Source organism: Phocoena phocoena, chromosome 19 (genome assembly GCF_963924675.1).
Source record: "Phocoena phocoena chromosome 19, mPhoPho1.1, whole genome shotgun sequence".
Classification (NCBI taxonomy): domain Eukaryota; kingdom Metazoa; phylum Chordata; class Mammalia; order Artiodactyla; family Phocoenidae; genus Phocoena; species Phocoena phocoena.
Window position 1 is genome coordinate 52,843,388 of NC_089237.1, and position 25,828 is coordinate 52,869,215.

General features: G+C 48.8%; 1 protein-coding gene across 1 annotated transcript in view; it reads left to right on the forward strand.

Annotated features, from left to right (window-relative positions):
• The window catches only part of GLP2R (glucagon like peptide 2 receptor), a 48,007-nt gene extending 23,203 nt beyond the window's left edge, over nucleotides 1–24,804 (forward strand). Inside the window, exons 9-13 of the mRNA XM_065897116.1 lie at nucleotides 2,312–2,381; nucleotides 12,248–12,336; nucleotides 19,199–19,337; nucleotides 23,406–23,447; nucleotides 24,469–24,804. Coding sequence (XP_065753188.1) covers nucleotides 2,312–2,381; nucleotides 12,248–12,336; nucleotides 19,199–19,337; nucleotides 23,406–23,447; nucleotides 24,469–24,804 — 676 coding nt within the window. The remainder of the gene's footprint in view (nucleotides 1–2,311; nucleotides 2,382–12,247; nucleotides 12,337–19,198; nucleotides 19,338–23,405; nucleotides 23,448–24,468) is intronic.
• Nucleotides 24,805–25,828: the final 1,024 nt, after the last annotated feature.

A 25,828-nucleotide genomic window follows, 5' to 3' on the forward strand; every position in this document is an offset into this window, starting at 1 on the left:
TTCATTCCTGGGATCAGTCTCACGTTTGAACATTAAACCAACCTTGCATTACTAGAATAAAGCTACTTTGATTGTGATATATGATTGTTTTACATACCGTGGCTACAGTTTGTGCTTCTGTTTACACATTTTGCATGCATCCTAAAAAGAGAAACTGGCCTGTGATTCTATTCTTGTCCTATTCTTTTTAGTTTTGATCTGAAGCTTATGGTGGCCTTATAAATATTTTGAGCCACATATACTTTTCTGTTTCCTGGAAGCTTTTTATGTAAGATTACCAATATTTCTTCCCTAAATATTTGGAAGAATTTACTTGGAAAGCCATGTATCCCTGGAAATCATTTTCTGTAAAGGTACTTAATTATACAAACAACTTTTGGAGTAGATATAGGTTTTTTTAGACATGTTTTCTTTCTTGGGTTAGTCTTGTTAACTTGCATTTTTTTAAGAATTTGTCATTTTGGATGAATTTTCAAATTGATAACTATAAAATTATCATAATTTTAACAGCAAAAAAAAAAACTTCATTGCTAAAAAAATGCTAACGGTCATCTGAGGCTTCAGTGAGTCATAATCTTTCTGCTGGTGGAGGGTCTGGGTGGCTGCTGTCTGATCAGAGTGGTGGTTGCTATAGGTTCGAGTGTCTGCAGCAATTTCTTAAAATAGGCCAAAATGATGACGTTTGCCACATCTATTTTTCCTTTTATGAACGATTCCTCTGTAGCATGCACGCTATTTGATAGCATCTTATCCACAGAAGAACTTCTTTCAAGATTGGAGTCCATCCGTTCAAACCCTGCTGCTGCTTTATCAACTTATTTTATCTCACCTTCTAAAGCCTTTGTTGTCTTTCCAACCATCTTCACAACATCTTCACCAGGCGTAGATTCCATCTCAAAAAACCACTTCCTTTGCTCCATCCGTAAGAAGCAAAACTCCTCATCGATTTAGTTTTATGATGAGATGCAGCAGTTCAGTCACACCTTCAGGATCCACTTCCAACTCTAGCTCTCTTGCTATTTCCACCACATTTGTAGTTAGTTCATCCACTGAAGTCTTGAACCCCTCAAAATCATCCGTCAGGGTTGGAATCAACTTCTTCCACAGTCCTGTTAATGTTTCTTTCTGACCTCTTCCCATGAATCATGAATGTTCTCAATAGCGTCTAGAATGGTGAATCTTTTCCTGAAGGTTTTCAACTTACTTTACCCAGATCCATCAGAGGAGCCAGCATCTAAGGCAGCTATAGCCTTACAAAATGTATCTGTTAGATTGTAAGACTTGAAAGTAACAATTACTCCTCGATCCATGGGCTACAGAATGAATGTTGTGTTAGCAGGCATGAAAACAACGTTAATTTCATTGTCCCTCTCCGTCAGAGCTCTTGGGTCACCAGTGCATTGTCAATGAGAAGTCATATTTTTGAAAGGAATCTTTTTTTTTCTGAGCAGTTGCTCCCAGCAGTGAGCTAAAAATATTCAAGAACTGTTTGGTGCAAGGACCGTAGCTTTCAGCCAGTCTCGGCTTTCGACACGCCTTCCTCGCTAAGCTTAATCATTCCTAACATTTGATTTAAAATGAGGGATGTGTGTCACTCTTCCTTTCACTTGAACACTTAGAGGCCTTTGTAGGGTTACTAATTGGCCTAATTTCAATATTTCTGTGTCTCGGGGAATTAGGGAGGCCTGAGGAGAGGGACAGAGATAGGGGAACAGCCGGTTGGTGGCGCAGTCAGAACACACACATGTATTAAGTTCACCATCTCATGTGGGCACAGATCACGGCACCCCAAAACAATTACCACAGTAACATCAAAGATCGCTGATCACAGATCGCCATAACAATTATAGTAACAATGAAAAGCTTTAAAATATTGCAAGAGTTACCAAAACGCGACACAGAGACACGAGAAGTGAGCAAATGCCGCTGGGAGATAGTGCCTACAGACTTGCCCAACGCAGGGTTGCACAAACCTTCAGTTTGCAGAAAATGCAGTATCTGCGAAGTGCAGTAAAGTAAAGCACAGTAAAGGGAGGTGTGCCTGTAGAATTAAGAATCCGTGTTTGTACGAACACGGAGAAAAATGTGGACGGCTACACACCAAGCTGTTAGCCTGAAGACCACTTTCCTGGTGGGAAAAAAAAAAACAAAAAGTCCACAGTATCAACCTAAAAGGAAGGGGTTTGGGCCCTCCCTCCCCCGTCCCAAGTGAGTCTTGAGTGTGGGCCTGCTTCTTCCGAGGGTGCAGGCCCTTTACCTTCAGCCTTGTCTCAGACATAAGTCTTCTCTTACTGCTCGCTCTTTGCCGTAGGTGCTGGGGAACCAACCGGAATAAGAATGTCTGGTGGATCATTCGGGGACCCATGCTGCTTTGTGTAACGGTGAGGACCGTCCCACCCGCCCTTTTTCCTCTCTGAGCTCAGCCGCTGTGGAGGACCCTGTCCCCTCCCCTGCCACCCGCCAGATTCTCTGGCTCAGAATGAACCTGGGCCAGATCCCTTGAGATGGAGACGCTGAGCTGTGAGTAAGATCTGTTGAATGAGAAGAAGCAAGTAAGAAACTCCTCCTTGGTGTCATGTCACGGCAGAAGTAAGTGTGCCATATAATCCCCCCTACCCCCCAAAAAGAAACTCCTCCTTGTCTGGTTCAGTACCTAAACCCAGGCTTACACTATAAGCCGCCTCCTCTCTGGGTTTTCCAACTATGTAGAGAAACCCGTAATCAGCTCAGTGACCTCATGTCAACCGGCTGTGATGTGCACAAACCCTGGGGATGCAGGAGCCTTCGGGCATGGACGAGCCCGGGGACAGCAAAGCTATGGGCTTGGATTTACCACCATCAGCAGGAGGGAGGGGAGACTAAGGAAGCGTCTTTTAGAGGAGGAAAGCATGCAGTCGCTATTAACCCAAAGCTGTGATGGGGGTTCGAGTCAGGAGATGATGCTACTCTGTGACCTTGTGGAAGAAGGCCCTTTATTCCTTAAGGCCCAGATTTTGGGGGGGTGCAGAGGGACTGCTCAAGCCGGAGTCCTAAAGCTCCTTTAGATGGTAGCATGTGAGGAAGACATCTGCCAAAGAAGTTCGGGGGAGGGGCAGGGAGATAGCAGACAATTGGAAGGATGAGCAACGAGATCCCAGAGGAGGGCTTCCCTGTTGGCGCAGTGGTTGAGAGTCCGCCTGCCGATGCGGGGGACACGGGTTCGTGCCCCGGTCCGGGAAGATCCCACATGCCGCGGAGCGGCTGGGCCCGTGAGCCATGGCTGCTGAGCCTGCGCGTCCGGAGCCTGTGCCCCGCAACGGGAGAGGCCACAACAGTGAGAGGCCCGCGTACCGCCAAAAAAAAAAAAAGATCCCAGAGGAGGCGGGAGGTCTTCCTGCCTGGACGCAGGGCCAGCAGCCCTGGGCGCCCACCAGCCAGGCACCGCCCACTCTCCTCTCCAGGGGGTTGCCGGGCATTCTGTTTTTGCCATTTTATAGAAATAACCTGGCATTTGTGGTTTCGTGAAAGCAAAAAGGCTTATTTTTAGAGAAGAATGTCAATATTTGTCAATAATTGAAGGACACTCTCCGCCCAGACCTGAGCGTTGAGTGTTCCTGGGAGGGGAAGATGTTCGTAGAAACGGCAGGAAAACCAAGAGCGTGGAGATGCTCTAAGTGGTGGCCTGGGTGCTACTGGGGATGTCCCCTCCAGTCCTTCCACACGCAGCTGAGAGTGGATGCTCAAAATGACCACGCCCACTCCCAGCGCGGCCTCTGCCCTGCCTCACCCACCCCATATCCCTCCCTATCCCCACATCCTCTCCTCTCCAGCCACACTGCCCCGCTGCGGTCCCAGCCGCAGCTCCTGGCTGGCCACCTCCGCTGCAGCCGGCTGACATTTATTGAGTGCCTCCTACATACCTGCTCTTCTGAGCGCTCTGTGCGTATTAACTCATTTCATCTTCCCAACAAACCCATGAGGTGGCGCTACTCTTATGTTGCTTTTATTGGTGACGATGCTGAAGATTGTCACAGAGTTAGTCAGTGGGGGTCAGATCGCGGTCTGATCGGGTGACACCGGCACTTGTAACCACAGCATCGCGCAGCTGCCCCCAGATACTTATTGCCTCCAGCCCCCGTGCCTGGAGGACTGTGGGCTTCTCACGCATTAGTACCTTGCTTTGGACCCTCCTCAGGTTGGAACCGTCTCCCTCCGCCATCTCATCCACCTGGCCACTCTACCTGGACACCCACCCCACAAAGTAGAGGTGGTCACGCCCTCCTCTGTGTCCTTCCCAGATCCTGTACCAGCTTCTGCCATGACCCCAGCAATGTTTTATTGCAAGTATTTGTCTAAAGCCTGTGTGCTGTCACTATAAGCCCCGTGTTTTATGCGTCCTGGCGGCCAGCCCAAGCATACGGCAGGCTCTGCAGAAACTTACTCAGTAAATGCTTGTGACCCACACTCCTGGGCCCTGCAAGGTTCTCATGCACCAGGCAGAATGAAGCAGGACGGCCTTCCCTAGGATGGAGTTCAGACTCGCTCCCGCTGGGTCCCTGGTGCTTACCTGCGTGCAGTCTTCCAGAGGCTACATCACTGGTTCTCCATCTTGGTCGCTCTTGCGATCACCTGGGTATCTTGCAACGTTCTTCTTGCACGAGATTTGTGTTTCATTGATCTCAGATGTGGCTTAGGGATTCTAAGGAGAAGCTCGGGCGTGGTCTCCTGAGTGCTTGTTCTGAATTCAGGTTCCCAGGCCCCACCCCGGACCTGCAGGATCACGATCTTCATTGTAACAGGATTCCTGGGCACTGGGGGCACAGTAATGTTTGTGAAGCTCTGTGCCCACACACCAGCGGTTCTCAAAACTGGCTGTGCCTTAGAAACGTCGTGGTGGCTCATACCCCAGAGGATTTCATCCGAAGTTCTGGAGGTGGTACCTGGGCAGTGATTCTGATCCGTGGCCAGGGCTGGAACAACTGCTCTGGACCTCGCTGCTTGGATGTCCATGGCTGGCTGACCTGTGTGCTGGTCTCTCCAGGTGCTTCCTAGTTCCTAGAGCCACCTTTTCTCCTGCCAGGACTAGAGAACGTGCTCTGTCTTTTCATCTTGGATGAAAGGACCTTCACATTGCTGTTGCTTCTACAACTCCAGCCATGGCCAGCTCCACAGACATGGCCAGAATCGCCTTAGCTCAGGGTGGTTCCTTGTCCTCCCATCCACAACCCCTCTTCCTCCTGTTCACCCCACGGTGAACGACACCACCATCCACCTACCAGGCACCCAAGCCAGAAACCTGGGCGCCCTCCTAGCTTCTATCTCCTGCCTCACTACAGCCTCCAGCCGGACTTCAAGTCTTGTCAGTTCTTCCTCTGAAGGTCATTCCAAGCTTTCTCCTTCTCCTCAATCCATTGTCATTTTTCTTCTTCAGCCCCTTGGGGTTTCTCATGCAGACCTTTGCAAAAGCCTCCTATTTGGTCTCCCTTGCTCATTCCTGCCCCTGGCGATGCATCCTCTGTATGGCAGCCAGAGTGGTCTTTCTTGAGCAAAATTTGGCTGTGTTTCTCTTCTACGTGTGACTTTTTAATGGCTCATTACTGCCCTTGGGTGTGGTTCGAAACTCCTTCATGTGGTACGTATTGTCATTCCCATCCAACCACAAGCACCCCGTGTTCCATTTATGTGGAGAAATGCACAGTTCACCCGAATCCATGCTGATGTTCATGGCTCCCGTGCCTTTGCACACGCTGCCTCTCTGCCTGGAATGCCGACCTGACGGCCCTACATCTGCCTGGTGAGCTCTTCCTCCTTGCAGACTGAACCCTTTATTAAGGCTAAGTGCATGTGCCCTTCAGCAGGGCTCTTGGGGACAAAGGAGTAGCTCTAATATAGGCATTTTCGTCTATATAGTGGGCCAGGGGAGGAGGGGCTTGGGGGGAAGATGGAGGAGTTAGGGGTACACGAGACCTACCTCCGAGTCCCCACTGTGCTGGCAACCACCTCTGCCAACTTGTAGACACAGATGTGAGCATGGCAGCTGGCGTGGTGCCAAAGAAATGTCACCAAGAATGGTACATCTGATCATATGCATTCTGTATCATCTAGGACCTGAAAAGGAGCCTTATTTGGGGTCCTAAGTGCCCCACATCTGGTCACAGAATCCAAGAGGAGTTGGCTGGGTTCTTTAAAAATTTCCGACACTTGCGCAGAATGAGGATTTTTGTACCTTTTTCTAATTGCCTTTCTGCGCACTCCCCAGTCCTCAGACCGCCCTGCTTCTTTATTGGTTATCCTATATAAATACCCCAAGCTTCTTGCCTTGGGGAGGTGGATTTGAGATGTGTTCTCCTATCTCCTTGCTTGGCTGCCTTGCAAATAAACCCTCTGTTTGCTGAAAGAAAAAAAAACTTTCCTCCTTCAGCCCCTTTCCTGCTGGTACACAAATCATGAACAGCTCCATCCAAATGTGATTGCCGACCCCTGTCTTCTGGGGCACCTGGATGGACGGAGGTTCTGTGGTCCACCAGGCTGGTGTTTCATTCCATGGCAGTGAAGAAGTGCTTCCTCCATATAGCCCAGTGGTTGATGCCCATTTTCTCTTGTCTGGTCTCTGGAAGCTACAAAGAACAGGGAATCAACAGGCTTCTCATCACAAGCCTTCATTTCCTAGGAGACAGTCCTGGTTGAAATTAATTTACTGAAATATGTGCCTTTCCCGTGTTAAGCTTGCTTTGTAAGAAAAACGCCCGAGTTTAACAAGTCACTAAGCCAAGGACACAGCGTTTTCTCTTTGTGATGAAAAACAGATATCCCATTAAATGGGATAAATTACTTGGTTACACTTGGTTTGTATTTAAGTGTTCTGTTACTAAATATTTTTGGCCGGCGATCTCCATTATCCCCGTTGGCTTGTGGATTGGATGGATAGCCTCTTGCCTGAAAGTCTGTCCTCTTAGCTTTGCGCATTGATTCTCCTGAGGCCAATAAGACAAATAATAACAGGTAGGTGTTGGATTCTGCAGCTCGTGTTTCAATCTGTGGTTTAAGACAAGGACATCAGTATTGAGCTGGTTCAATGTCTGCAGAGACTTTACTGCAGACTTTACATTCATTGTCACCCAGCCACCGTCCCTATGGGCTCTTTCTCCACTGCATAGAGGCACTTTGAAGTCTTTTCAATTTTAAAAACAACTGTACCCCGAAACCACTATTAGCCCTACAATTCAGTTGAGAGACATTATCTCCATTCCGCAGCCCTTGCCAACTACTGTTCTATCAGTCTGCTTCCTTTTGCAGTCAGGTCTCTTCAATGTGGTCTACACTTACTGTCTCCTGTCTCCTGCAGCTTCTCTTAAGTGAGCTCCCTGTTGCTAAGTGTGGTCTTATTTCGCCTTCAAATTATGGTAGCACTTAAACCTTTTTAAAATTCTACCCATTGTGAGCTTCCAGGAAACCACTTCCTTGTGGCGCACTCCGACTGCCCTGGCTCCTCTTTCTTAATCTCCTTTGATGTCTCCACTTCCTCTACCTTTCCCTTCATTACAAGGCAATTCTCAGAACCCTCTTTTTCTCCCAGTCTCCACAGCCTCCCTGGACAATCTCACCAACTCCTATGGTTCCATGCTCTGACTGGGACCTCCTTGCTGAGCTCCAGACGTAAATATCTCACTGCCTTGGGACATCTCTTGTGTCCAAAACTACTAGGTCCCCCTCCCCCCAGTGCTCTTCCTTCTCTGTGTGGTCATTCTCTTGGGGAATGGCACGACCACACATTGAGATCGACCATGAAACCTTGGGGTCATCTTTGATCTCCCATCCAGCCGGTCACAAAGGTCATCTGACTCAAACTCCTCAATAATTTCTAATCCATCTCCTGTCCATCGCTGAACCACCAGGGCTGCTCTTTACGTCACCTCTCCATCAGCCTCCCCAGGAACTCTGAAACTGCCTCCCAGTTGGTCTCCCTTCCTCCAGCTTTGCCTTCATTCAGTCTAGTCTCCACGCTTGCTGCTAAAATGAGCTTTCTGAAGCGCAGAAATGCAAATCTGATCAGGTCACTTGCCAGCTTGAAATCCATCGTCCCTGTTTTCAGAAGAAAACCCAAACTCCTTAGTGTGGCCGTGAAAGGCTCTGCAGGACCTGGCCCTCCCTCCCGCTCCAGTCTCACATCTCATAAACCCTGTTCTCATTCTCCAGGCCCTGCTTACGTTTGACCACTTGCTGTTCTGCGTTTCCAGTGGTCCATGACCTCTCATGAGGTTGCCGTCTAGAGGTTGGCCAGGGCTGCAGCCATCTGAAGCCTGGGGCCGGAGGATCAGCTTCTGAGGCTGGCAAGTGGTGCTGGTTCTTGGTCGGAGGACTCAATCTCCCCACACGGGTCTCTCCACGGGCTGCTTGGGCGTCCTCACAACATGGTGGCTGGTTTTCCCCAGAGAGAGAGGGAGAGAGAGAGAGAGAGAGAACCAGGTGGAAGCCATCCTTTTGAGCACCTAGCCTTAGAACTCACAGCATCACTTCTACCATATTCTTTTCATTACATGCAAATAACTGAACTAGTTCACATCCCAGAGACAAAAGGCGAATTAGGCTCTGCCTTTTGAAGGGAGAAGTGTCGAAGAATCTGCAGACATTTTTTTGTTGTTGTTGTTGTTTGTTTTTTGCGGTGCACAGGCCTCTCACTGCTGTGGCCTCTCCCGTTGCGGAGCACAGGCTCCGGACACGCAGGCTCAGCGGCCATGGCTCACGGGCCCAGCCATTCTGTGGCATGTGGGATCTTCCCGGACTGGGGCACGAACCCGCGTCCCCTGCACCGGCAGGTGGACTCCCAACCACTGCGCCACCAGGGAAGCCCCTCCCTATGCAGACATATTTTAAAATTTCTACCAAAGCTGATCATCAAGGGTCGAATTTTCCCAGTTCATGACAGTTGTGGAAAGTCATCTAGAGAGTAGAGAACGTGTGCTTTCCAGTGAATTCCGTGGCAGCAGCAGGTCCTCAAGTTCAACACCAATAGACCTGGAGTTCTTTACAGTGGGAGGCAGTGTGGGATTCTGTTTAAGTGAAGGGAGGGTTGTAATTAGACAAATCTGAATTTAATTAATTACCAGCTCAGCCACTTACTAGCTGTGCAAGCTTGGGAATAGTACTTGTCTCCTCTGTGCCTCTGTTTTCTCATTGTATCATGGCATTAAAATAGTGTGGCTTCCCCAGAGGGTTGTTGTGAGGGTTAAACAAAATAATGTATGGAAAGTTAGCCCAGTGCCTGGCATGGTAAGTACTCAGTACCTGTTAATTAAAAATAATAACGCAGAAAGAGAAATTAAGGAAACACTCCCATTTACCATTGCAACAAAGAGAATAAAATACCTAGGCATAAACCTACCTCAGGAGGCAAAAGACCTGTATGCAGAAAACTATAAGACACCGATGAAAGAAATCAAAGATGATACAAACAAATGGAGAGATATACCATGTTCTTGGATGGGAAGAATCAATATTGTGAAAATGGCTCTACTACCCAAAGCAATCTACAGATTCAATGCAATCCCTATCAAACTACCACTGGCATTTTTCACAGAACTAGAACAAAAAATTTTATAATTTGTATGGAAACACAAACGACCCTGCATAGCCAAAGCAACCTTGAGAAAGAAAAACAGAGCTGGAGGAATCAGGCTCCCTGACTTCAGAAAGCTACAAAGCTACAGTAATCAAGACAGTATGGTCCTGGCATAAAAACAGAAACATAGATCAGTGGTACAGGACAGAAAGCCCAGAGATAAACCCACGCACATATGGTCACCTTATCTTTGACAAAAGGGGCAAGAATATACAGTGGAGAAAAGACAACCTCTTCAATAAGTGGTGCTGGGAAAACTAGAGAGCTACATGTAAAAGAATGAAATTAGAACACTCCCTAACACCAAACATAAGAATAAACTAAAAATGGATCAAAGACCTAAATGTAAGACCAGACACTTCTGCCTGTGTTAGAGGAAAACATAGACAGAACACTCTATGACATAAATCACAGCAAGATCCTTTTTGATCCACCTCCTAGAGTAATGGAAATAAAATAATAAACAAATGGGACCTAATGAAACTTAAAAGCTTTTGCACAGCAAAGGAAACCATAAACAGGACAAAAAGACAACCCTCAGAATGGGAGAAAATATATGCAAATGAAACAACTGACAAAGGATTAATCTCCAAAATATACAAGCAGCTCATGCAGCTCAATATCAAAAAAAAACCCAATCCGAAAATAGGCAGCAGACCTAAATAGACATTTCTCCAGAGCAGACGTATACAGACGGCCAACAAACACATGAAAGGATGCTCAACGTGACTAATCATTAGAGAAATGCAAATCAAAACCACAAAGAGGGGCTTCCCCAATGGCGCAGTGGTTAAGAATCCGCCTGCCAACGCAGGGGACACCGGTTCGATCCCTCGTCCAGGAAGATCCCACATGCCATGGAGCAACTAAGCCCGTGCGCCACAACTACTGAGCCTGCGCTCTAGAGCCTGCAAGCCACAACTCCTGAGCCCACGTGCCACAACTACTGAAGGCAGTGCACCTAGAGTCCCTGCTCTGCAACAAGAGAAGCCACCACAATGAGAAGCCTGCGCACCGCAATGAAGAGTAGCCCCCGCTCGCCACAACTAGAGAAAGCCCGCGTGCAGCAACACAGACCCAACACAGCCAAAAACAAATAAAATAGATATAAATAAATCTATTTGAAAAAAAAACCACAACGAGGTATCATCTCACAATGGTCAGAATGGCCATCATCAAAACATCTACAAACGATAAATGCTGGAGAGGGTGTGGAGAAAAGGGAACCCTCCTGAACTGTTGGTGGGAATGTAAATTGTTACAGCCACTATGGAGAACAGTATGGAGGCTCCTTAAAAAACTAAAAATAGAACTACCATATGACCCAGCAATCCCACTACTGGGCATATACCCTGAGAAAACCATAATTCAAAAAGATACATGAGGGCTTCCCTGGTGGCACAGTGGTTAAGAATCCACCTGCCATTGCAGGGGATTGGCAGGGACGTGGGTTCGAGCCCTGGTCCGGGAAGATCCCACATGCTGTGGGGCAACTAAGCCCGTGCACCACAACTACTGAGACTGCGCTCTAGAGCCTGCGAGCCACAACTGCTGAGCCCACATGCTACAACTACTGAAGCCTGTGCGCCTAGAGCCTGTGCTCTGCAACAAGAGAAGCCACTGCAATGAGAAGCCCGCACACAACAACAAAGAGTAGCCCCTGCTCACCACAACTAGAGAAAGCCTGTGCACAGAACAAAGACCCAATGCTGCCAAAAATTAAATAAATTAATTAAAAAAATATATATATATACGTACCACAATGTTCACTGCAGCCCTGTGACAGGACGTGGAAGCAACCTAAGTGTCCATCGACAGATAAATGGATAAAGATGTGGTCCATATACACAATGGAATATTACTCAGCCATGAAAAGGAACAAAACTGAGTTATCTCTAATGAGGTGGATGGACCTAGAGTCCGTCATACAGAGTGACGTCAGAAAGAGGAAAACAAATACCGTATGCTAACACATATATATGGAATCTTAAAAAAAAAAAAAAACGGTACTGATGAACCTAGGGGCAGGGCAAGAATAAAGACGCAGACATAGAGGACGGACCTGAGGCCACGGGGAGTGGGAAGGGTAAGCTGGGACCAAGTGAGAGAGTGGCATGGACATATATACACTACCAAAGGTAAAATAGATGGCTAGTGGGAAGCAGCCGCATAGCACAGGGAGATCAGCTCAGTGCTTTGTGACCACCTAGAGGGGTGGGATAGGGAGGGTGGGAGGGAGACGCAAGAGGGAGGAGATATGGGGATATATATATACAGGTATAGCTTATTCACTTTGTTATACAGCAGAAACTAACACACCATTGTAAAGCAATTATACTCCAATAAAGACGTTAACAAAACAAATTTAAAAAATAATAATGTAAATGTCCACCTGCCTTTCTCAGACAGCTGTTGGGTCTCCTGGAGGCAGAAGAATAAACTAGGCGGCTTTTTAGGGTCCTTTCTAGGCTCTCCGTTGAGATGCCTTAGGGAGAGTGGGGATTACCCTGACCACTTGCCACCTGACCAGCTGACTACCAAACTGCCCCTGATTTCCCTGAACAAGGATCTGATGGTGGGTCCAGGGTGACCTTGATATTCCTAGCCACGTGGAGTCCATCACTTACTCATATCTGTGTTTTTTTCAAGGTCAATTTCTTCATCTTCTTGAAAATTCTCAAGCTTCTCATTTCTAAGCTCAAAGCTCATCAAATGTGCTTCAGGGATTATAAATACAGGTGAGTGGCCTGAGGTCAGTACCCAAGGGCCCAAGATTATTTTTACCGCTTTTGGCCGTTCTGGCTAATGTCCCAGGAAGGGGGTAACATTGCATTAGTATGTTTATCTCCGGACACAAGGGTGTCAGCAACAGCCCCTCTGAAAAAGGCGTCGTGGGATCATGTAGGGCTTTTGCCAAAGATGAGGACCTTCCGAGCCCATGCAAATGAAGTCAGTGGTGAGTAGTGAAGGGCACACACATTCCCCAGCAGGACACTGTTAAAATGCTCCTAAGAATGGGTGCTTTACGGGGACAGGAAAGAGTCACACAAAGGGGAGTTTGACAGTTGCCTTCCTTCGGGAAGGAGTTGAGGCAACAGAATAAAGGATATATTGTAACTCAGGAGAGAGTATTTGGGTAGTTGTAAGACCTTGAGTAATACAACCACAAACGTTTGGAGCCCAAGGGAACATTCTTCACGCAGTCACGCTTTCTTTGTGACTTGCCATTGCTGCATCCCGTGTTCTGCTTTCCATGGTGACAGCGGTCCCATTGCAGAGTAAGTCAGATCCTGGGTGTTTATTGAGCTCTGCATTGCTGTCACTCAAATGATGAATGAGTGAGAGAGAAAGGGCTCCCTCCCACCTTTTCCAGGTACTCTGCTTTCTGTAGGACGTGTGTACTTCTTGGGGACAGAGGGTTTTAACCCAGAGTTCCTCTCCCATGGGAGAGATTTTAGTCCTCGTGGTAGGAGTGGAGGTGTGAGTGAGGGTGGCTCTACCTCAGCTTCTCCCTCTCTAAGGCCAGAATGGGCCCCGAGCCAGGTGTGCCAGGAAGGTAGTTTGTCCATTTATCTGACAAACATTGAATGAATGTCTAAAATGCGCTTGGCACTGTGCTTCAAACAAAAGGTAAATAGGATGGGGGCCCCATCTGTGAGGAGCACACTTTGTAACTCGCCAAGGACCGGGATGTGGGTGTGGAACATGAGTCGGGGGGCTGATGCTGGCGTTGACCCCACACTGACCTTGGGCAAGTTGCTTGGCCTCCCCGGGTCTGCTTTCTGGTATGTCACATGGGAGCGTCACCCCAGACCCATCCTCTGCCTGTGATCAGGATTAAAGGAGGTCCTAGTTACGCCTCTCCCAATCTAATCAGATGTGGTGAGTGGTATTTGCCCCGGGTGTCCAGACCCCAAATCCTGTCAGCCTAACCCCCACCACCCCCGGGAGTTCCAGAAGGGTAAACACACCGTTCAGGACCAGGCAAATATGTACGGTATTGGCTCTAATATTGCACAACCTGCCCCTGGCCCTGGGACTCTTGGGCTGGCCTGGACCACACAGAGCTACACCGTCTTTCTCGGCGCCTCTGGCCGAGCCTGCAAGTGGCTGACAGGCTCTCTGGCCCTTTTCCCAAGGCTCAGCCTCTCACCACTCTGTGAGGATGGAGGTCCAGGGCCAAGAGCAGGGCTTCTGCCATCTACCCTGCCTGGGTCCATTTAGGGAGGGAATCCTCTCACTAACCAGGCACCATGGAAACCCAACAGAGGACAGCACTCCCGGGAGACAGACACGGGGCAGACGAACAACAAGGTACCACTTTCCACACAGACTGAGAGCCTAAACCCCGCCATTCTGTGCCTCCAAAGCCCACCAGGTACTGCTGGGGCCATCCCCGAGCTTCAGACCCACAGTGGCCCCTATGATAGTTTTCCATCCTGGCTATTTTAAGCATCACCAGACAGCCGGCCAAAAGCCCTGATGTGTGAGCTCTTCTACTGGATATTTGGTTCAGTAACTGAGGGTTGGAGCCCCACACAGGGACTTCTTACAGGAGAGTTCCTAGAAGATTCTGATACACAGCCAGAGTCGGGGCACCATGGGACCAGATGTTCTAGTGAAATAATGCATGGAGTTTTCTGGTCAGGCCGTGGCAAATGTGTTTCTAAGCAGCCTTGACGGCCTCTTCTCCAGGCTCTTCTCTAGAGTTATCCAAGACGGTGGCTCTCAAACTTTTTTTAAAAAATTAATTAATTAATTTTTGGCTATGTTGGGGTCTTCGTTGCTGTGCACAGGCTTTCTCTAGTTGTGGCGAGCGGGGGCTACTCTTTGTTGTGGTGCGCGGGCTTCTCATTGCGGTGGCTTCTCTTGCCGAGGAGCGTGGGCTCTAGGCACGGGGCTTCAGTAGTTGTGTTGCGCGGACTCAGTAGTTGTGGCTCGCAGGCTCTAGAGCGCAGGTTCAGTCGTTGCGGTGCATGGGCTTAGTTGCTCCGCGGCATGTGGGATCTCCCAGGACCAGGGCTTGAACCCGTGTCCCCTGCATTGGCAGGCAGATTCTTAACCACTGCGCCACCAGGGAAGCCCCTTTCAAACTTTTCTGATCACGTGTCTATTAGTAAAGAATGATGTCACTCATCATATATATACATGGTTTACTGAACTACTACATACGTGATACACCAAAATAAAGAAAATTATAAAGGATAGATAAAAATGTAACACACACAGAACTTCTATTCTCCTCTCTTACTATGTATTCTTCCAACACCAAATGGATGTCCTCGTACAGCCCTGAAGTGTGCACCCCCAATTAGGAGGCAGTTATCTCCGGAAGTGTAACTCAATATACTGGGGACACCTTCATGGCTGAGCAGTGATTCAGGACAGCTATTTTGGGGAGAGACAGAGTAACCCTGCCTGGCATAAACGATCTGTCTGGAAACTTCCCCATCCTTCTTCAAGGTAAAATCTTGAAAAGAGGAACCTGGGTGCCTGCCTACCTGGAGGCCTCCCAGCGTGAGACACCTCACCTTGGCGAGTTTGATGTCTACCACCTGGGGACTGTCCTGGGGAGACTTCGGCTGAGAGTGGCCAAAGTGGCTGAGACTTTGGAGGGCTAAGTCTAACTGAACTCTAACTTAGTCTAACTTAGTCTAACTAAGTCTAACTGAACAAGAGACTAATCTACAAACCAGACTATACAGTTATTCATTCTTAGAGTCTGTGAAAAGTGGGAGTGGGACGTTCCTTCTAGTGCCTGCACTCCTTGTAAAGTTGACACCAGAAGATCCAGAAATCCAAAGCCGTCACCAGAAGGCTGCTTGGTGATCACGTCATCAAAGTAAAGTGGTTGGTGTTGAAGGATCACTGACGGTGGCCTGAGAAACCACCAGTGCCCTGTGGTGCACCCGTCCCGGTGAGAGGGAGGTTCATTCCCCAGAGTCTCCACCCATAGGGCCGGATGAGTTTGAAAACTTTCAGAATGTAGTTCTCAAGATTTGCACCCCACCCCCACCCCAGGAGTATATTTTAGGAAAGTTTAAATTAAACACACTTAGTCCTTGCCAAAGAGGCAAGTGGCTAGGAGCTGGAGACCTTTTGCAGTCCTAGCCCTCAGTCCCCGGCTTCTGTCATTCAAGAAGGAAACTGTAACCAGCCCAGCTGTCTGCCTGGTCTGGACACGGACAGCTGAGCCAAGCCTGGAGAAAAAGCAATGTCCCTGGATTGTGGACAGACACCAGTGGACCCTCAGCTGGGAGGGAGTTCTCTGTTCTTTGTGGTTCCCGGCATGGAGGTGGCTCTCTCCTCCTAGATAAACGATCTTAACTTTCCGTGTGATGCATGGGCCAGAGCTCTTAAGGAACTTATAAAGGAGAATCATTTCTTAACATGCTAAATCCCAGACCCCTTTCTGAAAGAACTTTCAGAAAAATGTCACAAATGGAAGAAAAATAATCCAAGTCACTGAGGTTGTGAGCAACTTGAGGACAGAGACAGATGCTTTAAAAACGGTGATAGCTAAATGTTATTGGTTGCACATCATGTATCGGGTACCATTTATTCTGAGGGTTGGCCCCATGTTATTTAACCCTTACAATGACACTGTCAGGAGTTATTGCTACTAATATTTTTATAATTATTTTAACATTTCAGATGATAGTAGTAGTAGTATAATCCTCATTTTTACAGATAGAGAGGTTAAATAATTTTCCCAAGGCCACATCGCTAGTAATTGGCGGAGCTGGGATTTGAACCCAGGCCCCAGGTTCTGCCCCGTGTCCCGTTGCCTTTGGCCCCAGATCCTCCTGCTTGATCATATGTCTAGGGCAGATGCCCAATATCTGTTGAAGAGCTAACCGACGGCAATAAACTAAACCATTTAAATAAACAAATGACTGTAGATGAGAAACAGGCATAAACACAGTTCATAAGAGGATGCTGCTATAGACATTTATGGATTTTCATCTGAACAGGGACGCAAATAGTCCGTTGTCCAAGGAGAATTTAGAATCAGGTGAGGAGTGGGAAATTCCTTCTGACATCCACCCAGAGAGGTGGCAGGTACTAAAATGGCCCAAAACCTCATAAAAAGATGGTCATTCCTTAAAAATCCTCCTGTACTAAGTGTGGGATCCTGGATTGGATTCTGGAATGTGAAAAGGACATTAGTGGAAAAACTGGTGAAATCTGGTTAAAGTCTGGAGTATGGTTATTGGCCATATGCCAACGTTAGCTTGTTAGCGTTGCCGAAGGTACCATGGTTCTGGAGTGTTTTCACATTAGGGGAAACTCAGTGAAGGGTATGTGGATACTCTCTACATGATCTTTGCTACTTTTCTGTAGATCTAACATTATGCCAAAATGAAAAGTTTATTTTAAAAGCATAATGTAGTAGCATGGCCCCAAGAATAAGCTGATGGTAAGACGTGGATCTGCATGTAAGTATGTGTCATTAAAACCCATATAACACAGAGCAAGGGTCGCAGACTCACACACTTGCAAGGGCCAAGGAGGCTGGTTGAGTTGGAGAATGCATGTTCCCTCTACAGGCTGTAACCGACGATTGCCAAGCAGGAGCTGGGGCCCAGCATGGCCAGATCTCCCCATTTTTCAAAGGAAGTTGAAGATCTGGACCCCTTTGCTTGAAATCACTTTTTTTTTTTTTTTTTTTTTGCGGTACGCGGGCCTCTCACTGTTGTGGCCTCTCCCATCGCGGAGCACAGGCTCCGGACGCGCAGGCTCAGCGGCCATGGCTCACGGGCCCAGCCGCTCCACGGCATGTGGGATCTTCCAGGACCGGGGCACGAACCCACGTCTTCCGCGTCGGCAGGTGGACTCCCAACCGCTGCGCCACCAGGGAAGCCCCACCTTATTTTTTAAGGATGGCTCCAATAGCAAAAATCACTACCTAGCATAAGCAAAGACTGTCTGCAGGTCAACTATAACCCATGGTTGCCACTTGGCAACCTCTGAACTACAGGGTTTTAGAACACTCCTGGAAATTAGACAAACAAGCAAAACCCAGAACTCTTGAAATAGTCTCTCCTTGGGAACACCTTAATGTTGCTCATCTAAGTGAGTGTGCACTGGTGAATGTGGGTGTGCAAGTAGGTATGAGCTCGGCTCAGGAGAACCACGTAACCAGGGCCTGTGTCTCAGACTCCCCACTCCTTGGCCTCCCCTTGACCATCGAGGCCCTGGGACGCTCAGCCCATATGCTCGGGGGGAGTCCCTCTCATTGGTGACTCCTACTCACCTGTTATAGGCTTTAGGTCCTTTTAGGGCACAAAGGTGAGTTTTTTTGTTTCATTGATAACACTGCATCTGAATGACTCTCACAGATGCAAGTTTCATAGTAAGCACTTTCTCTTGCATAAAGTTAAACCTGCTTGAAGATACTGCCCATGAGGGGCTGCTGACCCTCTCTGTTTCATCTTTAATTCCACGGGGTTTTTATTCAGTGGGGAGGAAACTTCTCCTAGTTTGGCCCTTTAAGACAAGGACTTGGGCTAAAAAAATCATGAAATTTAAGCTCTTTTTTTCCCAATGTGTATCAGACAATAGCTTTGTTTATGCCCTGAATATGTCACCTGTGCTAATGTAGTTTGAAATCAAGAAGCAGCTCAATGGTGAAGAACAGTTGTTCTCAAACGTGGCTGCTTGTCAGTATCCTGTTGGGGAGTCCCTTAAAGATTCTTATTCCCAGAATCCAACCTCCAGAGGTTTTGATTCAGGGGGTTGACATTGGGGCTCAGGAAGCTATATATAGAGAGAGCCAACCAATAAAAATATATCTATTTTAAAAGCTCCGTAAGGAATTCTAATAGTCTGTCTACTTGGGAGCCACCAGTATGCGGTATGGAATGTTTGGGTCCCAGCTGTGCATTTGCACGTGGGTGGTACAAAGGAATGTTGGTCTTTTTTGTGTAGAGTGTATACAATAGCAAGCTTCCACACAGGGCTTTTTACGAGGAAGATCAGTTTCTCATTTCCTGCTGCCCTTGCTATCACCAGGGCTGGGGGCAGCTTGGGGCAGATGATGAAATCCTGCTTGGAGTGTGCAAGGCCTGAGTGTGAGGTCAGAAGCCCCACTTCCAGGCTGGGAGGTACCACTTAGTGGCTGCGTGACCCTGGGCAAGTCATTTTCTTTCTCTTCTCAGGCTCCGTAAAGCCCTGACACTGGAAGTCCCAAATAGAGAAAGAGGTAGAGGCACCTGCTAGCTAGGTAACAGGAAACTTGTCAAACCTGGTAAGGGATGTAATGTCCTATGGTGACAGCCATGTGCATGGAAATCTATCCATCAAACAAAACGTTAAGATCTGTAGGTATATCATTATATGGAGGAATCCATCCATTCATTCATTCATTCATCCAATTCATGTTTTCTGAGCATCTTCCATGAGTCAGGTGTGGGGATGCATCAGTGAACAGGACCACACTGGCCCTTAAGGCATTCAACGTGTAGCCAAGGAGACAAACGGGAAAATCAACTGTTTATCAATGCCATTAGAGCTACAGTAAACGAAGCACAGAAGAGCAGGAAATGTTGCCTATTCCCAAGGTGGCTTTCATGACACGCATTTGATTGCTATTTGCAGATTGGCCAAGTCCACGCTGGTCCTCATTCCTTTATTGGGTGTTCATGAGATTCTCTTCTCTTTCATCACTGACGATCAAGTTGAAGGATTTCCACGATATATACGACTCTTCATTCAGTTGACTCTGAGCTCCTTCCACGTAAGTAGACAGCTGAACAAGGATGCCTTTGGCTTTGGAGAAAACAAAATGCCCTTGATCCAAACACACTCGAAATTGCGAGAGCCCGAAGAGGGAAAGGGAGCTCTGGTTATCAGTAGGATTTATCGGCTTTGGCATTAGAAGGGTGTGGAGATGGAAATGTTGCTTTAATCCTGCCAGCGTGACTCGGTGACTAAGAAGGGAAAAGTGGTTTGTTTCCGGCACTATAATAGTTGGTGTGACTCATGATCAATATTCACCGTGTCAGCATGAAGCCTTTTAGTAAGCGCCTATTTTTGCTGGGTTCTTTGCACAGCTTGTGCAAAATGAACAGCGAGTAGAGACCAGGAGGCTCTCGGGACTTTGACAGGTGTGTGTGGGATGAAGCTAGAAACAGGAGGCCACCTGTGGTTCAGGTACCTGGGTGTTTTGGTTATCCATGGCTTCGACTGTCATCCATTACTTAGCAGATTAAAACGACAGTAATTTTTATTATTTCTCATGATTCTGGGGGTCAAGAATCCAGGTAGGACATAGTAGGCATGTCTCACCTCTGCTCCAGGGATGCTTGCTGGGGCTGAACTTTCTAGATGACTTCTCCACTCATATGTCTGGAGCCTAAGCTGCGGAGGCTCAGATGGCTGAGACTGGCTGGAGTGGCTTTATTTGGGTCAAAATAAATTTCATCGAATCCCCACACTCACCACACCAAAGGCCCAGGGGACAGCGCCTGAGGTATGGTAGGGGCAACTGGACAGTCTTTTTACCTTCTGTTAGAGCTGAATTGCATGTGGCTTTGAATGGAGACAGAGCGCCCACTGGTAACTTGTTTTCATTTTGAAACCATGTTTAATTTACTTCAATCTTTCGGGGGATTTCAAAGGCTAAAGTTTAGTCACTGGGGTTTCCTGTGTTGCTTGGTCCTAATCTTCTTTAAAAAGTAATCCCAAATCAGAAACAACAACAACAAGGTGGCCTTTCTCCCTCTGAGGACTTGATGGGTCATGTGACCCCTTGATCAGCTGATCTCACACACCCAAGGCCAGCTGAAGATAAGACGTTCATGCAGAGCTTTGTGGGACAGATTTCTTTGTAGGACAGATCCTAGCCTACCAGACTCCCTGGCAAGGGAGCATGTTTGGGTCACCCATTACTGTGTAGCAAACTCCCCCCAAACTCCATGGCTTGAATCAGAAACTACGTTATTAATCTCGAATGATTCCGTAAACTGGGCTGTCTGGACTCACAGGGTGAACCTTTTGATACATGCCATATTCGAATGGGGCTGCAAACATCTGAAGGCTTGATTTGGGCCAGAACATCCAAGACAGCTCATTCACACGGCTGGACGTTGACATGGGCTGTTGGCTGGGAGCTCAGCTGGGGCTATCGATTAGGAACCTAAGTTCTCCATGTGGCCTCTCCACGTATCTTGTGCATCTCAGAGCATGGCACCTGGACCCTTAGGAGTATCCCAAGAGCAAGTGCTCTAAGAGGGAGGAAGCAGACGCTTCCAACCCTCTTAAGGCAAAGGCTCGGAAGTCCCAGAATGTCACTTCTACCACATTGTGCTGGTAGAAGGAGTCACAGGCACATCCCAGATTCAAGGGGAGGGAAGATATGGTCCATCTCTTGATGTGAAGGGTCACATATGCCTACCAGGAGGGGAGAAATCCTTGGGGCCATCTCTGGAGACCAGCTACCACACTGATCGTTTGGTCCTGCAGCAACCTGAGCTCAGGCACCACCGAGGAAGATGAGGAATCAGAGCAGCTCTGCAGATGGAGCTAGAAACACACTTAGGAGCTTGTGCCTGGACAGAGGCCACGCACCTTCTAAAGACCCCCACGCTGTTCCCCTCCAGCCCACCAGGCAGAGGTGAGAGCACGGGTGGGCAGGTGTGCAGGTGCAAATTCAGCGGGTCGTATCTTAGTGACTCCACCATAGAAATTAGCACTGGACCCAACAGCTTCCTCTCCTTGCTGCTTTAGGGGACCCTTCACTCTCCCAAGGGCCTATTGCTTAGAGAATTTCACCAGCCTCCTGCTGTCGAGGGGTCTTTGGAGAGACCGCCAAGTGGTGGTGACACACGGAGTGAGAGCCATCTGTTCGTGGGACCGCTCCCTTCACACTCGCTTCATCTAGAATGAGAGTCAGCCAGACTCCAGGATGCCCCTCCAACCATGACTCAAGGACCTGACGAAGTGAAAGACACACTTGTGTGATGAGGAATCCTATTTCACCCAACTCATTTGTGAGACTTCTGGCACGCCGAAAGCACGCCCACCCCCTTCCAATATCTGGCAGTGAAAAGACCAGATAAAGGTGGTCTTCTGGTTGGGGGAAGGGGGCGGGGAGGGACAGACAATAACCAGGTTGACAAATGAAGAACAATGCTGGTTATTAATATCCTAAAGACTATGAAATAGAGAGCTGTGATTGTGGCTGGAACGGCTGCCAAAAATTGAGTGGTGGGGAAAGACTTCTCTTTCAGGAGACATTTGAGCTATGACCTGAATTTTGAGAAGCCAGTTAGGCAGAGATTTGAGGAAAGAATGGTCCAGAAGACAGAAAGTGTGACAACGGGACCCGAGGAAGAAATGAGCTGATAGCCGGTCTCCACCATGCCCCCCGGTCATCTTTGCCTCTTGGTTTTCACAGACTTGAGTAGTGCCCTCTCACACAGGATAGGGTTGACCTGTGCGACCATTAGAGTACTGTGGGCATGAAAGCGTGTGATGCTTGAGGCTAGGACATAAAAAGGGTTGCAGCCTCCGCCTGGCTTCCTTGGGTCACGCCCTCTGGGTGAAGCCAGCTGCCACGTCCTGAGGACACACAAGCAGCTCTATGGAGGGAGATGGAGGTTTCCTACCAACAACCAGCACCAACTTGCCAGGCATGTGAGCTGTCTTGGAAGCAAGTCAAGCCTTCAGATACCTGAAGTTCCAGCCAACAACTTGACTGCAACCAGAAGAATGACCCTGAGCGGGAATACCCAGCTAAGCCATGGCCAGATTCTTGGCCCGTAGGAAGTCTGTGAAACGATAAATCTTTATTGTTTTGATCCACTTAGTTATACAGCAACCTAATCCATTAGCTTGAGATGCTGAAGGCACCCAGAAGGTCCGTGTGGCTGGAATATAGTAGCTGAGGGGAAGTGTGGTACAAGGTGAGGTCAGTGACACAGACACAAGGCCACATCACCTTAGCTCCTCCTGTGGTTAGGACATTGTATTTTAGTCTAAGTGTGATGGTAAACCCCAGGCATGAAATGATCTATCTTTTCAGAAGAAATATTCTGACACGAGAAAAGGGTATTTACTATCTCACAAAAATGAAAATTTCAGGATCAGGTATAGCTGGATCCAGGTACTCAAACAATATCATCAAAATCTGTCTCTGACCATCTCCAGCCTCTGCTTTTCTCTATGTTGACTTTATCCTCAGACGGGTGCTCTCCACGTAGCTGGGAAGATGCCCTTGAGTGTCTCCAGACTAACTTTGACTATAAAGTTGGCAAAAGCAGGGAAGAGGGTGCAACTGTCTCTTCTTTCCTGCTGAAAAGAACTGAGATTGGGCCTGCTTGGATCACATGACCATTTGGGCTGTTTATTGTGGTGATGGCCCTCCTAGAACATGAGGACCAAATGATTGACAGCCCTGCCAGAAGCCCAGGGAGTAGGGGAGGGTCAGGAAAGGATGCAAATCAGGCAAAAACAATTAGCCATTGCCCACTATGGACAAATAGAAATGGGACAGTCACCTTGTACAGTATTTATATAATTGAATGAATGATGTAGAACCTTTAGGGTTTAATCATCATTGACCTATGAGCGTGTAAGCAAACGCCTAGGCTGATGTGGGTGGTGAGTGTCAAAGTAGGAAGAGACCACATGGAAATCCGAGTTAATGTAATCATTATGACTCACTCTAGTTAGTACAATCAAGTAGCTGCCTGCCTCTCGTAGGGGCTACTAGGACTAGGGCTGGTCTGTGGACTTTCCAAGTAACCGTCAGACACATCTTCTACTGAGTCAAGCTTCACGCCACCTCTTCCTTTCATTCCAGGGACTACTTGTGGCCTTGCAGTATTGCTTTTCCAATGGAGAGGTACGTTTTCCATGCTGCCGTCCTAGCTCCCTGCGAGGCTGGGGCCGGCATCCTCCTGCCCCTGGAGAGTTCGGTTTACACGATGGTGCCTTGGGGGGGTGTGCAGTGACCAGCACGTCCTGGGACAAATGGGTACCACAGACATCCAGTAGAGAGAGCAGCAGGCATCTTAGACCTATGGGGAAAGGTATTGGGATGAGTTTTCTTTCCAGAGCCCAACCATGGCCCCGCTGGAGCCGCACTGGGAGTATCAAAGTGTCATACAGTTACCAGCTGTAACTCTGGAGTCCAAAAATCTGCATTCAAGCCATGACTCACCCACTTATGAGATCTGCATTAGTCAGGTCACCGTGGCTCTTTGAGCCTCAGTTTCCTCGTCCGTAAAATGGGAATAACAATGGTCCCTACCCTGCAGTGATACCCCAGGGATGCATGGTAAAGATCCTATGCATGGTAACAACGATTATTTTTATTGTTAATATTATGGCAGAGCCCCCAACCAACTCTCTGCTCCCCCAGAAAGAGGCTTGAAAGGGGGAGGGGAAGAGGCCAGAGCAGTTTTCTCCTGACTTGAGGAGTTGGTGGAATCTCTGGCTCCCTTTCATCTTCCCCTCCCCCCATCCCAGGTGTAAATATGGATTTCTGTCTCCTTCCGCTAGAATGTAAGCCTCTTGACGTCAAAACCTCTTCCGTCTGGCTCACTGCTGCCTTTTCTGTATCTTCAAGCAGGGACCCATAATCCACCAGGCAGGTTTCAAATGTCACCTCGACCAGTCCTTTTCTGAACACCCTATCTCAGATTTTAGTCTCCTCACCCCACTGTCCTGCTTAAAGGCCTCACGGTGTTACTAACATCTGCTCTGCTCACATGTATTTGTTTGCTTCTCTTTGTTCGTCTCCCCTAGTGAGAAGGTAGGTTTCCCAAGGGTGGTCCAGAGTAGCCATTCAGTACACATTTGCTGAGTGGACACTGGACTCAGTGGCTCCCAGGCAGTAACCCCGCCCTCTTCTCACCTGGCAGGTGAAGGCCGAGCTGCGGAAGCAGTGGGCCCGCTTTTTGCTAGCCCACCACTCGGGCTGCAGAGCCTGGGTCCTGGGGAAGAACTTCCGATTCCTAGAGAAATGTCCCAAGAAGCTCTCGGAGGGGACCGGCTCCGGCAAGCTGCAGAAGGCGCGGCCCTCGCCCCACGGTGGGCAGCTCCTGCACTCGACTGAGGAGGGCCTGCGGGTGGCGGGCGCCCTGCCCCGCCAAGGCCACGCAGCCTGGCCCCGGGGCAGCAGCGTGTCGGAGAGCAGCGAGGGGGACTTCACCCTGGTCCACACCATGGAGGAGATTCTCGAGGAGAGCGAGATGTAGGCAGGAGCCCACCTCTCTGGCTCCGCTCCCTGGAGACTCCTGAGATGGGCGAGGGAGGAGGCGGCCAAGCTGTACATTGCTGACCTTGCGGGTGCAAAGTCAGCCCACTTCCCGCGCACCCCGCCCACTCCGACGTGACGTCGCCCCGCCTACTTTGGACGTCTCTTCCCGGCTTGCCCTGCTCTGTGCGACAGAGGCTGCGTACACTCACCGCCTCTGCGTGCCCTGTCATCCTCATCACCCCCGCAGGTGTGTTTTCCAGAGCGCCACCAGCCTTCCGGGCTGGGCCCATATTCGAGTGAATGGAGCCCTAGGATACAGAGAGATGTCTGCTATGAAATAGAGGCCAGCCGCTATCCTTCCTTTACCCTTCACGGTACAGGTGTCTGTCTGAAGTCGGGTTCAGTGTGTCCAAGGACCGCCTGCGAAGTGTTTTAAATGCAGAGTCTGACTCATGGCAGAGATTCTAAGAGGGTGCATCTGGGACGATGGCCGGCGACGGGAATTGTGTAACAAGCATCCCAGGTAATTCTGATGCGAGCCCACATTTTGAAAACCTGGGGCAGGATGGGCAGCAGCCAGAAGCACCCCCTGAGCTGGCCGCTGGCGGGAGAGACCGCCGGAGTCCTGCATTCAGCAGTTCAGCTGTGACACGCCTGCCCTCCTCTGACAGGGTGGACCGCACTCCGCCCCCTCCCAGAGCCCTCTCCTTCCCTTCTCTCTTCTTCCTCTCTTGTCAAGTCTTCCCTCCCTCTCTCCATCTCAGTTCTCATCCGTGGGCAGCAGCAGTTCTGTTTGACCTGTAACGAGCCCATCCTTCCTCGGAGGGTTGGCCCCAGCACCCAGGGCCCCTCTGAAAGTTGCTGTTGGTCATTTTCTCACTTTTCTGGCTCCGCCTGCCTGTCTGAGCTTGGCTTCTTCAAGCCTTACTTGCCTACCGTTCTCTGCCATTTTTCGTTTGCCGTTGATACCTGGATGGCTGTACCTTCTGCTCTGGGAGGTTTGCCCACTGTTCTCCCGGCCC